At 41.0% G+C, this 12,443-nt stretch overlaps 4 protein-coding genes and 1 pseudogene across 4 annotated transcripts; 3 read left to right on the forward strand and 2 right to left on the reverse strand.

Annotated features, from left to right (window-relative positions):
- Positions 1-26: 26 nt before the first annotated feature.
- On the reverse strand, positions 27-3,613 carry LOC137734589 (protein FAR1-RELATED SEQUENCE 4-like; annotated as a pseudogene).
- On the forward strand, positions 3,367-4,501 carry LOC137734590 (uncharacterized). The gene is made up of 5 exons (XM_068473826.1): positions 3,367-3,426; positions 3,574-3,787; positions 3,920-4,084; positions 4,150-4,270; positions 4,362-4,501. Exons 1-4 carry the CDS (start codon positions 3,367-3,369, stop codon positions 4,197-4,199), a joined length of 489 nt encoding a protein of 162 aa, XP_068329927.1. The 3' UTR covers positions 4,200-4,270; positions 4,362-4,501.
- Positions 4,269-7,000, forward strand: LOC137734591 (uncharacterized). The gene is made up of 7 exons (XM_068473827.1): positions 4,269-4,567; positions 4,701-4,889; positions 4,976-5,167; positions 5,452-5,605; positions 5,723-5,786; positions 6,045-6,110; positions 6,205-7,000. The coding sequence occupies exons 1-7, from the start codon at positions 4,269-4,271 to the stop codon at positions 6,279-6,281; spliced, it is 1,041 nt and encodes a 346-aa protein (XP_068329928.1). The 3' UTR covers positions 6,282-7,000.
- A 200-nt stretch (positions 7,001-7,200) lies between these two features.
- On the forward strand, positions 7,201-9,140 carry LOC137733954 (cinnamoyl-CoA reductase-like SNL6). Its single transcript, XM_068473175.1, has 5 exons — positions 7,201-7,609; positions 7,908-8,056; positions 8,149-8,349; positions 8,484-8,851; positions 8,965-9,140. The coding sequence occupies exons 1-5, from the start codon at positions 7,429-7,431 to the stop codon at positions 9,068-9,070; spliced, it is 1,005 nt and encodes a 334-aa protein (XP_068329276.1). The 5' UTR covers positions 7,201-7,428; the 3' UTR covers positions 9,071-9,140.
- Positions 9,141-9,460: 320 nt separating this feature from the next.
- Positions 9,461-12,134, reverse strand: LOC137733955 (uncharacterized). The gene is made up of 6 exons (XM_068473176.1): positions 11,794-12,134; positions 11,504-11,621; positions 11,026-11,141; positions 10,494-10,682; positions 9,960-10,102; positions 9,461-9,792 (listed from the first exon to the last, which is right to left on the reverse strand). The coding sequence occupies exons 1-6, from the start codon at positions 12,021-12,023 to the stop codon at positions 9,611-9,613; spliced, it is 978 nt and encodes a 325-aa protein (XP_068329277.1). The 5' UTR covers positions 12,024-12,134; the 3' UTR covers positions 9,461-9,610.
- Positions 12,135-12,443: the final 309 nt, after the last annotated feature.

Consider the following 12,443-nt stretch of genomic DNA (forward strand, 5'->3'; position numbering starts at 1 on the left):
ATTTTGTCTACACATTTTGTCTCCATTTACCGACTAAAGAAAGAATAGGAATCGAATTTTGGAATGCTCAGCGACAGATGCTGTAAAGAAATAGAAAAAAGAAAAAGAAAAAGAGTAAATACTTTACTCTATTTTGCTTCCCGTACCTCGTATCGTTCGTTCCTTCTTGAATCAAGTTTCTGCAAGTAAATGATTCTTTCCATACAACCCAACCCAACTCCTAATGAATTACACATACGACTCTCTAACAGCTCACGCAAACAAGTCAACTCGTCGAACAAAAAGCTCACGAAATGAAATGAAATGCACAACTTACAAAACAAGTGTTTTACACGGGAATTACCAATTGAAATCCAACTGCTTCCCACCAAACTGCACAAAATATAATTTACCAGCAACCACACCTGACCTTTACTTTTACTGCAGCCAGTCCGTCCTTCAGCAGTTCGTCTGTACAGGCATACTGGTCTTAGGTCTCTCTTTAAAAGAGAAGGTAATGTTTGAGTTATTGAGGGATATTATTCTCATGCACATGTGTTGAGGCCATATTATGGAGCTGTGTCAATGCAACGGTCGTAGCTTCCAGCTGAGGTACCTGTTATGCCAATTAAGCAAACTTGAGTCCTTAGTAATGCTCTATCATTTTTCACTACTCACCTATTTCCCAAATTCAGAAAAACAAATTAAAAGCTATTTTCAAAATGGAAAAACAATGAAGAAAATGACCGCATAAACCATCAGGTACCTTTCCTTTCTTGCTTGTGTTATTCCCATTCCTAGCCACCTCCTTCCCGAACCCGGCTCTCCTAGGAGTCTTGTTGGCACTAGATGTAGTGCTGCATTGATTCTCTTCATCAACACCGCAAACACCATGCATTGCTGAATCATGAGGTTTTGCATTGTTCTCAATAGAGTTGTTTAAACTTGCACATGTGCTTCCACGCTTCTTTTATGGCAGATAATGCTACATCGTAACTTTCTTGCGAGAGTGACCCTTCTTCACCCAATATTATGGCTCTTCGACATAAATCATTGTAGCGACGGACTTTAGACTGAACTTCATCCACTCTTTCACCAATGGCATGCCTGCTCATAGCAGCATTTGTCCATCGCTGCAATATATATTTGGGAGGGATGATGAAAACACCAGACATTTGGAGAACAACAATAGCATGTCTACAGAGATAACCTTTATACTCGAATAAGTGGCAAGAACAATATATATCTGATTTTGATTCATTCCACTCTACAGTATAATTCTGATTGTCTTCAAAGTCTTTAACACTGTACGTAGTTGATGTCTCGCCTTCATTTTCTTTCTTAAGATGACAAGCAGCTGCTCCCAAAACCTCAACTTGAAAGTATTTGAAAACCTTATGTGTGTACACTAGTGACATTTGTTTCACAAACGGTGACGGAGACGTTAACTCAGGCGTTTCATGCCAACCATCAAAGTTTGCTTTCAGTTCCTCTTCATACCTATCTTCAAGAATTGCTCTGTATCTTTCCATAAACTCTCGCAGTGAAGTTTCCCCTTGAATATACTTGTTAAAGGAAGAGTTCAAACTTTCTGACTGTGAAGTTGGAGACAACCCAGCGAAGGATATATCTCTCATGAAAGTAGGGGCCCAACGAGTACGATCTTCAAACAATGACTGCATCCATTCAACGTCCCTAAGATTTAAATCTATCAATAAGTTTCCACCATCTCTTTTCAAATTGTTGTTCTGACCAGGATTTGAAGATACACTTACTAAATTTTTCCATAAAACTATCATGCCACATGCTTAGAAACTCGAGCTGCCTGTGCATCTTCTCCATTATGTTCCATAAAGAAAAGCAATGGCGTGTGCCTGGAAATACTGTTGGAATAGCCGCTTTGACGGCGTCGTTCTGGTCGGTGAGTATTACTCGCGGAGCTTGTTCCCCCATTGCTATTAACCATGTTTGCATTAGCCACATAAAAGTATGAACCGTCTCATCTGCAATCAAAGCACAGCCATGTAATGTGGGCTGAATATGATGGTTCACTCCTATAAAAAGAACCAGCGGTATTTTATACTTGTATGTGAAGTATGTGGTGTCGAAGAAAACAACATCGTTGAAGTTAGTGTAATCTTCCATTCCCTTGGCATCAACCCAGAACACATTTCTCAACCCATGCTCTTCATTCAGATCAACTGCATAGAAGAATTTTGGATTGTCTTCCTGTATGCGCATAAAATATTCAAGCAGCAGTTGAGCATCCCCTGCTTCTAAAGCCAAACTCCGTCCATTGTCATGCTGATTTCGCAAGTAACTCTCCAGACAATCAACATTTCGATAGGCACTGAAGAGGCTGGACACTGCAGCTAAACTCTTGCGTCTCCGGATTCTAACATCATTGTTAAGGGGGTCAGTGTTTCTGTGGCTGCGAAAGAAATGTTCTTGATCTGGTAAAAGCTGATGGTTGTGGTCCTTTACGAAACTATAAACATATCAATTACCACTTGGCCTGCGCTTGACATGCATGCTCTGCAGCCAATTTTGGGAGAAGGTCGAGGATTGATGGCATCATCGGACTGCTGCTTGTTTGCGTATCGGATGCATGAAAATTTGGCATCAATGAACTCCCCGGATACTCTAGAGCGACGACTGCTCAACTTAGCAGTGCCGAAACCGACGGACTTGGCATATGCTTTGTAGAAGGTGTATGCGGCTTCATGAGATTCAAACTCCATGGCGTCATGAGGCTCTGCAATTGAAGGGGGCGCGAGCGCGAGGGCAGGACCAGAGGAATCCATGAAGGTGGTGGGAGCGGTGGTGTTGAGGAAATTCAAATCGACTCCGCATCCGGCATCAAAAGTGGTAGGGAAGGAAAGGGGTGTAAAGGTTTCATGGGTCCCACAAACATGGAAGGAAAGAGGCTTCTCCCATGGACATAAATTCAAAATTTGGGAGCTCAGTGTTCCCATCACCGAGGTAGTCTGCCTGATTGATTGACGAAGGTGTAATTTTTCTAACTGAATAGTGCGAGAGGGAGCGAGACATATACAAATAGGAAGTGATGAGACTGAATAACCCTAATCCTAATCCTAATCCTAATCCTACCTGAAGAAAGCAAATTGAAGGCAACTCACTCACTCACTCACTTCTCTGACTGCTGAAGAGATGAGATGAGATCCACCTGACCTGGAGCTCCGATTTCAATTGTCAGCGTCTTCTTCTACGTCAAGCAAGCTCTCCTTTTGTGATTTTTTTTATTTAAAAAATATATATATATAAAAAACTGAAACTCCCTGCTTATGCCTTTATGAACTACTGTAGTAGTGAGAGATAGAGTCCAGAAAGGCGCAGACTTGGTTTAGAGCCCAATAGGCCCATATAATGTCGTATGGGCTCGCTGCTCCTGCTGCCGCCGCCTATCGGTATCACTATCAGACGCCGGCTAGAGAATAAAACTCTCTAATCTAGTCTACTCTGTGGTGGTGGTGGTGCCGTACAACGGCACAGGCTAGTAGCATAGCTTATTTTACGGCAATTATAACAAACGACCGACATCCCCAAATCAATTGATATTGATACACTGGATAGCCGACGGAGGAAGAGGAAGAGGAAGAGGAAGAGGAAGAGGAAGAGGAAGAGACAGAGAGGAAGAGGAAGAGGAAGAAGAAGAGACAGAGAGGAAGAGACAGAGGAAGAGACAGAGAGAGGATGATGAGAATCCTCAACTTCAACTTGGAGCGGTTCATTGAAGGCTCATTCAGTTCAACATCCCTGCCTTTCTTCCTCTCCTCCCAACGCGTGCGTGCGTCACTCTCTCTCTCTCTCTCTCTCTCTCTTCATGTAAATGCATGTATTGGAATGTGCAGAAAGTTGCAGTTTCAGCCTTGCAGCTCACTTGCTGATTCGCTGACTCATGGCTTAATCTTTATTGCAGGGGCACGGCCGGCAGGGACGGAGGCAGGGACAGGGACAGGGAGGGTCCTCGATTTCTCGTGTGGTCTTAGCATGGCTTTGGCCGGCAAAGGTGTAATTGTCGACCACCAAGCTTTTCATAATTTGACCTCCTCTCAGCTTCAGCACAAGGGTGCAACAATTCCAGGTTGGCAATATTATCATCATTACTTTCTTTCTTTCTTTTTGTTTAACTTTTTGTTTCCCGTTTAGAATCATTGTCAGGACTTCCACTTCTTGTTAGAGGACATTCCATGGAATAGGAGCAGCAGCAGCAGCAGGAGGAGGAGCTTCCCAAATTTCCAAGCCACAGTTCACTAAGCTTTTGAAACATGCACGTTTCAATCTTCTCCTTTCTCTTTTTTCTGTTGTCTTGCATTCGTTTCGCCGTGTTTATTATACTACCTTTTACTTCATATTATCAGGTCACAAGTCATATATCATCCATCTCCAACATTTTTGTTCATGACGGTGCTATCGGTTCATTACCAAAATGTGATGCAAAAGTTCGTTTAATAAGTGATAGTCCGTCTGCTGTGCTCTCACTATCCCGTATTCTCTGGGGGACTTCCACCCGTGCAGTTTCTCACGATTCATGTCCCTTGACAGTTTATGTGGCTACTTCTATAAGGTAATCAACTTTCATTATCTAACGTGTCTTGGTTGAGTACATTGTGCAACCAACTAAAAGAAAACACGCTTTAAGAATTTCTCATGACATCAATGTTGATTACATGTTTATTGATATATATTTGATCATGCAGTTCAGGAATTGGGGATGTTATTGACCTTGGATCTAAAGGAATTAATGGATTTATAGCTGCTGATATTGAGCGTTCATCACTTGTTTTATGTGGTAAAGCCTTCTCAGATTTAAATGTAACTAAAGAAGCACTAGCGGCCTTGTCTGGACCTGTTATATTTGCACGGGGAGGCCTTCCACTATGTGCAAGGTACAGGTTCTCTATTCTTTTACTGAGCATTACAGTCTTTATTACTATACCATGGGTGATTTACAATGGGAGGTTCAAATTTTCAGGCTTCTAGTGTCTGGTGATTCTGTGATTCTTATATTTGCAGCCAAAGGTACCTTTAAGAGCTGCAGACATCTGTTGGTGCCTAAGGAGGCAGGTGTAATTCTTTCTTCTGAAGGTGTTGCACCATTGTTTCAAACTGGTGGCCAAAATCTGTTCAAGTTCCCATCTGTTGTAGTCCTTGCATCTTCTGACAGGTAATAGAATCTTGTAAAGAATGGTTCGGTTCCATTTGAGCATGTTTCGAATAGGAATGAGCATCGGTCTTTGGCTGTGCTAGCCAAATTGTTATCTTACACATATCACTACACTGTAACTGTCATCCAAAGGTTGTTTTGTGTTCATTCTTAGTATGTTGCATATCAGTAATCTTTCAGAAAACCCCACACTTCCTGCTTCCGTTCATGTTAATCCTCTTTCCTAATGTGTCCTGCGCATAGTGACCTTGCGTTGCTTTTTATTCTATTTTCTGTTCAAGCAGTACTGGCGTTATCCCTTCTGTTTCAAAGCTCTCCCCTGGCCAGGCAGCTTATCACTTCTTAGCTGGTTATCAGAATGGGCAGTTCATGCCCGCATACAACAAGGGCCCCTCGTCTATTCACCCAATGGAACTAGCTAAGGCATTTCTGTCCAAGGTCAAATAATAATTGTTTCTTTAATAATATGCTTTGCCCATTCATATAGATTTGTTAATGCCGTGTTATGAATTTGTCAATAATGTGAACAATTTACCTTTCTGGGTGGTTCTGCAGTTGCAAGATGACAAGATCTCATCTTACTTATTGAATGTCAATGGAGAAGAAAAGAATGTAAATGGTAAGAGAAAATGGGATGACTTTCAGCTTTCTTTTGGATAGGTCATAGGAGCGAGCCTCTTGAATCTTGATACAGTTACTCATATCCTAGAAAATTGTCTAGCGCTTGAACTAGCTGCAGTATGAAATCCTACTTTTCTACCATGTTTCAAATCTGAGTTTTAACTTATAAGTTGGTGATGATTGATTATACGTGAATTTAAGGAGTTTGCAGACTTAAATGCATTTAGTCAATATAATTCATTTGTTGATGTATCAGGCAAAGATTTGGCTAATCTGGTGCAATCAACTTTGTCCGAGAACATCCCACCATTTGAAGCTAAAAGTAACCTCATGACTGTTTTATTGCTTTCCCTTGTTGTTAAGTAAATTTTGTAGGTATAATTTTGAACTGGAAATGTTGTATTACATGTCCCCAGGTGGGGATCTTGAAGACAAGTACAAGAGCTTCCTGTTGAGCGAATTTCAAGAAGTGCCAGAAGAATTATCGTTTTGAGATAGTTGCGTCCCGTCTTTGTTTAGACCCCAAGGTTTTAATGTAATCCTCTTCTCATGAGATAGCTGTAGGCAGATGTTTGATTTTGCTTCTCACCTTTATGTCCGGTGCAGAATACCAGAGACTCAAAGAAATGGATAATACTTGGGTCCTGAGGACTTACCGAAGGATATGTGCCAGTAATAATGCAACACGTGTGATTTTGTTTTGAAATTCCAATGACTTGGCTCACATACAATTCATAACACATCCCTAATTTTTTAGAACAATGAACATGTTATTGACCCATGTATTTGGATAAAAGATGTTTAGGGCCCAAGTATTATCACGAAGAAATTCCTCCGGTGCAGGTGCTCCTCTTGTCTCAATGGAATTGAAGTTGTCTTGTGGAAAATATGGCAATATGATGAACTTGTTGCTGTGTTAAGATGGGTATATGAATAAGTGAACCAACATGGACATGGCTCTGTTGCTTGGTCATTGTAGACATGACCTGCTATAATTCTATTGCAATTTTGGAAGAGGAACTTAATCGCATGCATCAAATTGTATTGTAGTTGTAGCCTGTAGGAAGGCAGGCTGTTTGTCGTTCCCCGTCCCGGTCATGTATGTATGGACAGAATGAGCTCCATGTACAATATTTTGTATGGCCGGCGGGCCTGCTCGCTCGCTTTGCTGCAGAGTTGAGTTGTTTTATGCCGCTTAACTGTCAATAAAGAAACAAAATTAGTTTTATGCCACCCTGCTTTCTTATCTGATTCTGTATGTTGATGATTATGTATAATATATATTATACAACCATCTCTCTCCGTGTGTACATATAATATATAATCTGATTCTATATATTGATGTCGTCTTCTTCTGCATTGCATTGGCGGTGTCCATACCCTTCTCCAACGGTGAACGGTCCAACCCCCACGCATTAAATACTACTCTTGCCTGTACTAGTTATAGGTTGTAGCTACGTGCCTACCTACCTGCTTCAATTCCACCATTAAGTGCTTGGACTTTGCAGCTGCTGCTATGTGCTAGCCCCTAATTCAATTGCAATCCAAATCCCAAGGCATTCCCTAGACTATATTTCAGAAATTCAGATCCCTCCCTCATTCCCATATAGCTGCTATCCATCCCATCCATCCATCCATCGATGGCTTCTGCAGCAGATGCTATTTGTAGTTTTGATGATGATGGTGCTGATGAAATTAGTCCATGTTCAAGGACGACCACAGTCTGCGTCATGGATGCGTCCGGCCGCCTGGGCTCCTCTCTCGTCCACCGCCTCTTGCACAGAGGCTATGCAGTCCATGCTGCACTCCAAACCCATCACAGTACGTATGTTAACCTATTACCCATGTATCTATCTGTAATCTCTAAATATCTTGTTGAATTGTTTTCTTCTTCTTCCTCCTCCTTGGAAATGCAGTCTTTATGTTATTTCCAATCCTCTGTCAGAGGAGTAAATAGAAACCAATCAACTAGCAAGCTGGATATATTGAAGTCTTTTAGCTCATACGTACACTGCAACTCGTCCTCCTTTCTTGAGAGTTTAGTCTTCCGATTTCCATTTATTTCCATTTGTTTAATGAATTATTATATGTGCGGGTGCGGGTGTTGGTGATGAAGCAGGGTGTTTTGATGACGAATTGGTAAAGAAGAAGAAAGTGAGCGTTTTCCGTTCAGACCCCTTTGACTACCACAGCATTATGGACGCTTTGAAAGGATGCTCTGCCCTTTTCTACTCTTTCGAGCCTCCTTCGGACCACCCGACTTATGATGTACGTCTCCCTTCCATTCCAATACTCCATTAACCAACTTATTTGACTTTACTTAATCCACATCGATTAATTATGTATAATATTTGATGCAGGAATTTATGGCAGAGGCAGAGGTCAGAGCAGCTCATAACGTACTGGAAGCTTGTGCCCAAACTGATACCATACACAAAGTAGTCTTTACATCCTCTGTAACAGCTGTGATTTGGAGGGACGACCGTACAACTTCGCCATCCTCCTCCCATGACATTGATGAGAGAAACTGGAGCGATGTCAATTTTTGTAAAAAATTCAAGGTATTATTTCATTTCATAAACATAAGCGATTTTGTTATTGCCGCGTAGATAAAGTGAGCCGAATGCAATCCCGTATGGTTTAGCTCAATTTTAACAGCTCAGTCATTTTACATTGATCAAAATGTTCTGATCAGCTGTGGCATGCCCTCTCGAAGACCTTAGCCGAGAAGACAGCATGGGCTCTAGCAATGGACCGAGGACTGAACATGGTGTCAGTAAATGGCGGGCTGTTGATGAGCCCCGATCTCACCATCACTAATCCGCATCTAAAAGGCGCGGCTGAGATGTACCAAGACGGGCTGTTGGTGACTGTTGATCTCGAGTTCATTGTTGACGCACACATCTCCGTCTTTGAAGACGCGTCATCCTACGGAAGATACGTATGCTTCGACAGAGTCATCAATTGCTACAAAGATGCCGTTGAGCTCGCCCGCATGCTCTTGCCGCCTTCTCAAACTTCATTTCTCAAAACGCAAATCCAATCCCAATCCCAAACCCCAAGGTTTGATTTGCTCTCACTCGCTTGTCATTTCAATTCATGCTTTGCTTCTCTCTCTCGTCTGAAGTGAAATGATTTGAACAATTTGTGTTGAAAGTTGAAACGTACGATTGCAGTTTCGAGGAGACGGAGACAATGGTGGTGTACCAACAGAAGATAAGCAACGAGAAACTCAACAAACTCATGGTCAACTTTGACACCGCCCTTCAACTGAGCCGTTAATTTTACTACAGTTGATACCAAAACGTCGAATGCTTGTGAATTAAGTGTGCGTTAGATATAAACGCTTTGACAAGAATTTGTAGATTTTTTTTTGCTTTATCTATATATAGAATTGTTAACGGGAATTTCACTTTCAACCAATCCAATCTTCGCTTTTCCTACTCTTAACTTGTAACGCATGCACATGCATCATGCAGCATCTCATGTTTGGATCCTTCTAGTTTATACCATATCATTGATTCTTCAACACAAGTTTCACAATGGCCTAAAATGAGAAATAGTTGGGTGCGACATTGTCATGTGATGTTACAATTCACACATGGGATAAGTAACAACATGACAGTTCTACAGTCGCACCCAAGTATTTTTCCTCCAAATCAATTTAATGCATAACTCAAATTCTTATTAGCATTTCCATATGCCCCATATATCCAAAACAAATCAACAACGGTACAAGAGTCAAGATAATTTACACACATAATTCAAGGCTACTTTTTCCTACCTGCAGATCTGTAGATGCATACTCAGCAGGAGGAATCTTTAAGCACTCAGTGACATAGAGACGATCGAAGAGAGCTTAAACTTGCGGACTCTAGAAGAATTTTCTGGCTGGAAGAGGACCTCTGTACTAGACCTTACATTTACCTCCATCCACTCAGAAGCTGAAGCTCCTTCGCTCCGATAATCACGAGGCGAGTACAGAACTTGAAGCCTCGAAGGGGCTGCCACAAACAAAGGGGCCAATATTTAAGCATGTGGCTAAATGCAATGTCTATTCCAAAGCTTTTAAAATTCCAATCAGGATGTATGCCTTTGCATCCTCGATCGTTTTATATACTTCAGCATAAATAATACTCAACCGAGAGAGAAGAAGAACTTGGGGAATTACCAAATCCAAGCATGCTCGTCTTTTGGACTACAAGGCGGCCAATTTTTGATCTTTTGATATTTTTCAAAGCCTGAACATCTTCCTGCTTACCCTTGAATTCTAGAAATTCTCCAAGAACATACTTACTACCTTTGAGCTCCAACCTGCAGGCCAATAAAAAAAACACTAAACAGCATCCACATAAATGAATTCATTGTGTATCAAACAGCCTATTTCTCTGTAGTTCCAACTTGCATAGAAAAAATTACTTAATGATTAGACTCAGGACAGTTAAGAAAGGCCTAACTCCCCACTGACTTTGCCTCGAGTGTTAAGGAATTCGACCCTTAAGTTCTTCGTAGTTGGTTCATTAACATTTTACATATCAGCTCACCCATATATTTATTCCTGTGGTTGTAGCGTGTATTGAGTTTCATAATTGTGAATTATATGGGGTTGGCTCTGAGCCGGCTTCACCATGGCTTACAAGATAATACCAAATCCCAATTCCGAGGAAAATTGAACAGAAAACTTTGAAAGTAAAGGGCAGCAAACCTATCCCATGTTGGAGCTGTACTAAGAATGAAATCAAGCTTCTGATGCACAGATTCTTGCATCTCTTTCTTTCCACCACGGAAGGCACCTTTAAACCAACCAGAAAACATGTTTTTTGGTTCTGGTTTCAGCTGCACCCACTGGTCATAGGTTACGACTTCTGATGGAAAATTGCTTGATTGAATGGTACTACAGAAAAATAAATACATATAAGTAAGACACTAAGACTTCGATACACAAAAAAAGTAAGAAATGTTATTAGGATGAAAAGTAATTAGATTCGAAGGGCAATTGCACCATCCTAAAATTCCTTCTTAAAAACAATTTGCAATGCATGGCTTTAAACGTCAATACCTCTCAAACCACATATATCTACACCTACATGTCAAAACCTCTTAAACCCCCCTCCCCCCCCCCCCCCCCCCCTCTCTCTCTTTTGATAGTTCAAGAAATGTTCAGAAATCAGTCTTTGTTCACTAGTAGACCAAGTAATAATGAGCAATTGAAAACATGAGAGGATTCCAGGACGTACCAAACTTTTGGATTGGAAAGGATTACTTTGCAAGACAAATATCCTTGTGGTAAAGCAACTCCTCTTTGTTCTAAATATGATTCAAGAATTGAAGCTTGTTTTTTGGTCTCCAACACCTGAAAAGTAGAAAAAATGAGGATAGAAAAGTAAAGACCAAATTCCAAATTCCTTATTTACGTGATAGATACTAGATAGGGCCGTAGATGTTATACTAAATGATCACAAATGAATATCCATGCCGCCATTGTCTACGAAAATGGAATGCATACAGAAAAAGGTATAGAGAATGCAAACCGTGCACTGGTAAGTCATGAAATAAACCTTTGAATCAAAGTATTACCTGGTTACAAATGATTCGCGATTGCATTTAACAGGCCACACAAACACATTGGCAGGCAGCAATGAAGATGCTTGCTAGGACTTAGGAGGAGAAGAAAAAAAATGCTAAATTAAGGGAAGGGAAGAAGAAGGGTCTTACAGGGTCAGGTAGGTGCTGTGCCTTGTGATTACTACTGTAGCCCTCACAAACCCAGCTGCCATCCGCATTCACTGAAACTAATCCTGATAAATTCTTTACACTCACGACCGCTGCCTCCCTTTTTTTTATTTTTATTATTTTGAATTTGATTTTTTGTAAAGAAAAAACACAAGCAAACGAAGACGAACAACAGATAGATTCATCCATCAGCATAATAGATAGAAAAAAGAAAAACAATTGAAAATAAAAATAATAAAAATAGAGTCAGGAGGGTTTAGTTTAGGGGTTACCCTTCGGAGACGAGGACCAAATCGATAGTCTGAGGGGAAGCGGTATCAGCATCGGGAATGCGAAGGCCGACGTAGACCTTACCGCCGTAAAGCTTGGCCAGCCTGTCACCGACGGAGAAGAGAGCCTTGGAATCAGAGGTCTCCAGGTCCAAGACGTCGTCGTCATCGGAGGAGACGAACCACCTGTACAACTGGTATATTATCAGCCCGCAGATGATCTCTAACCACATCCTCTCGATTCGATTCGATACACTCTCAATTCTGAATTCTAAATTTCTGACTCGTGAGATTTTTATAAAGTTTCTAATTTCTTCGCCGCGTTCGTCTGATTTTGGTGAAAGTAGTAGTTAGACTTTGGGAAGGGAAAAGGACTCATCAGTAATTTCAAGTGTCGGGGGAGGACCGACAATAGATTGGAGATAATGACCGCTTTCTTCCTTCGCTTAACGCGCTCTTTTTATTTTTCTTTCTAGGTTTTATTTATTTTTGTGTCTTTTTCTATCGGTGCATATTTATTGACGTGCGTTTTAATTTGATTTGAGTGCATAAGAAAGTGTTAATATGGGGTGGTGGCTTGATCCGGATAAATGATAACATTCAACTATCACGAATTTCGAACTTTTTCATGCGCTTATTATCATGAAAAATGA

The sequence above is a fragment of the Pyrus communis genome, chromosome 5 (assembly GCF_963583255.1).
Source record: "Pyrus communis chromosome 5, drPyrComm1.1, whole genome shotgun sequence".
NCBI classification, from domain to species: Eukaryota; Viridiplantae; Streptophyta; class Magnoliopsida; order Rosales; family Rosaceae; genus Pyrus; species Pyrus communis.

Coding starts and splice junctions, on each gene's coding strand:
- LOC137734591 (XM_068473827.1), top strand. CDS start 4,269: ATGCACGTTTCAATCTTCTCCTTTCTCTTTTTTCTGTTGTCTTGCATT. Junction 5,787..6,044: donor AGAAGAAAAGAATGTAAATG/GTAAGAGAAAAT, acceptor TTGATGTATCAG/GCAAAGATTTGGCTAATCTG. Junction 6,111..6,204: donor CCCACCATTTGAAGCTAAAA/GTAACCTCATGA, acceptor ACATGTCCCCAG/GTGGGGATCTTGAAGACAAG.
- LOC137734590 (XM_068473826.1), top strand. CDS start 3,367: ATGTCGTATGGGCTCGCTGCTCCTGCTGCCGCCGCCTATCGGTATCAC. Junction 3,427..3,573: donor GGTATCACTATCAGACGCCG/GCTAGAGAATAA, acceptor TACACTGGATAG/CCGACGGAGGAAGAGGAAGA. Junction 3,788..3,919: donor CCTCTCCTCCCAACGCGTGC/GTGCGTCACTCT, acceptor TCTTTATTGCAG/GGGCACGGCCGGCAGGGACG.
- LOC137733955 (XM_068473176.1), bottom strand. CDS start 12,023: ATGTGGTTAGAGATCATCTGCGGGCTGATAATATACCAGTTGTACAGG. Junction 11,142..11,503: donor CACAGCACCTACCTGACCCT/GTAAGACCCTTC, acceptor TCTACTTTTCAG/GTGTTGGAGACCAAAAAACA. Junction 9,793..9,959: donor GACGAGCATGCTTGGATTTG/GTAATTCCCCAA, acceptor TGTTTGTGGCAG/CCCCTTCGAGGCTTCAAGTT.
- LOC137733954 (XM_068473175.1), top strand. CDS start 7,429: ATGGCTTCTGCAGCAGATGCTATTTGTAGTTTTGATGATGATGGTGCT. Junction 7,610..7,907: donor TGCACTCCAAACCCATCACA/GTACGTATGTTA, acceptor GTGATGAAGCAG/GGTGTTTTGATGACGAATTG. Junction 8,852..8,964: donor TCCCAATCCCAAACCCCAAG/GTTTGATTTGCT, acceptor GTACGATTGCAG/TTTCGAGGAGACGGAGACAA.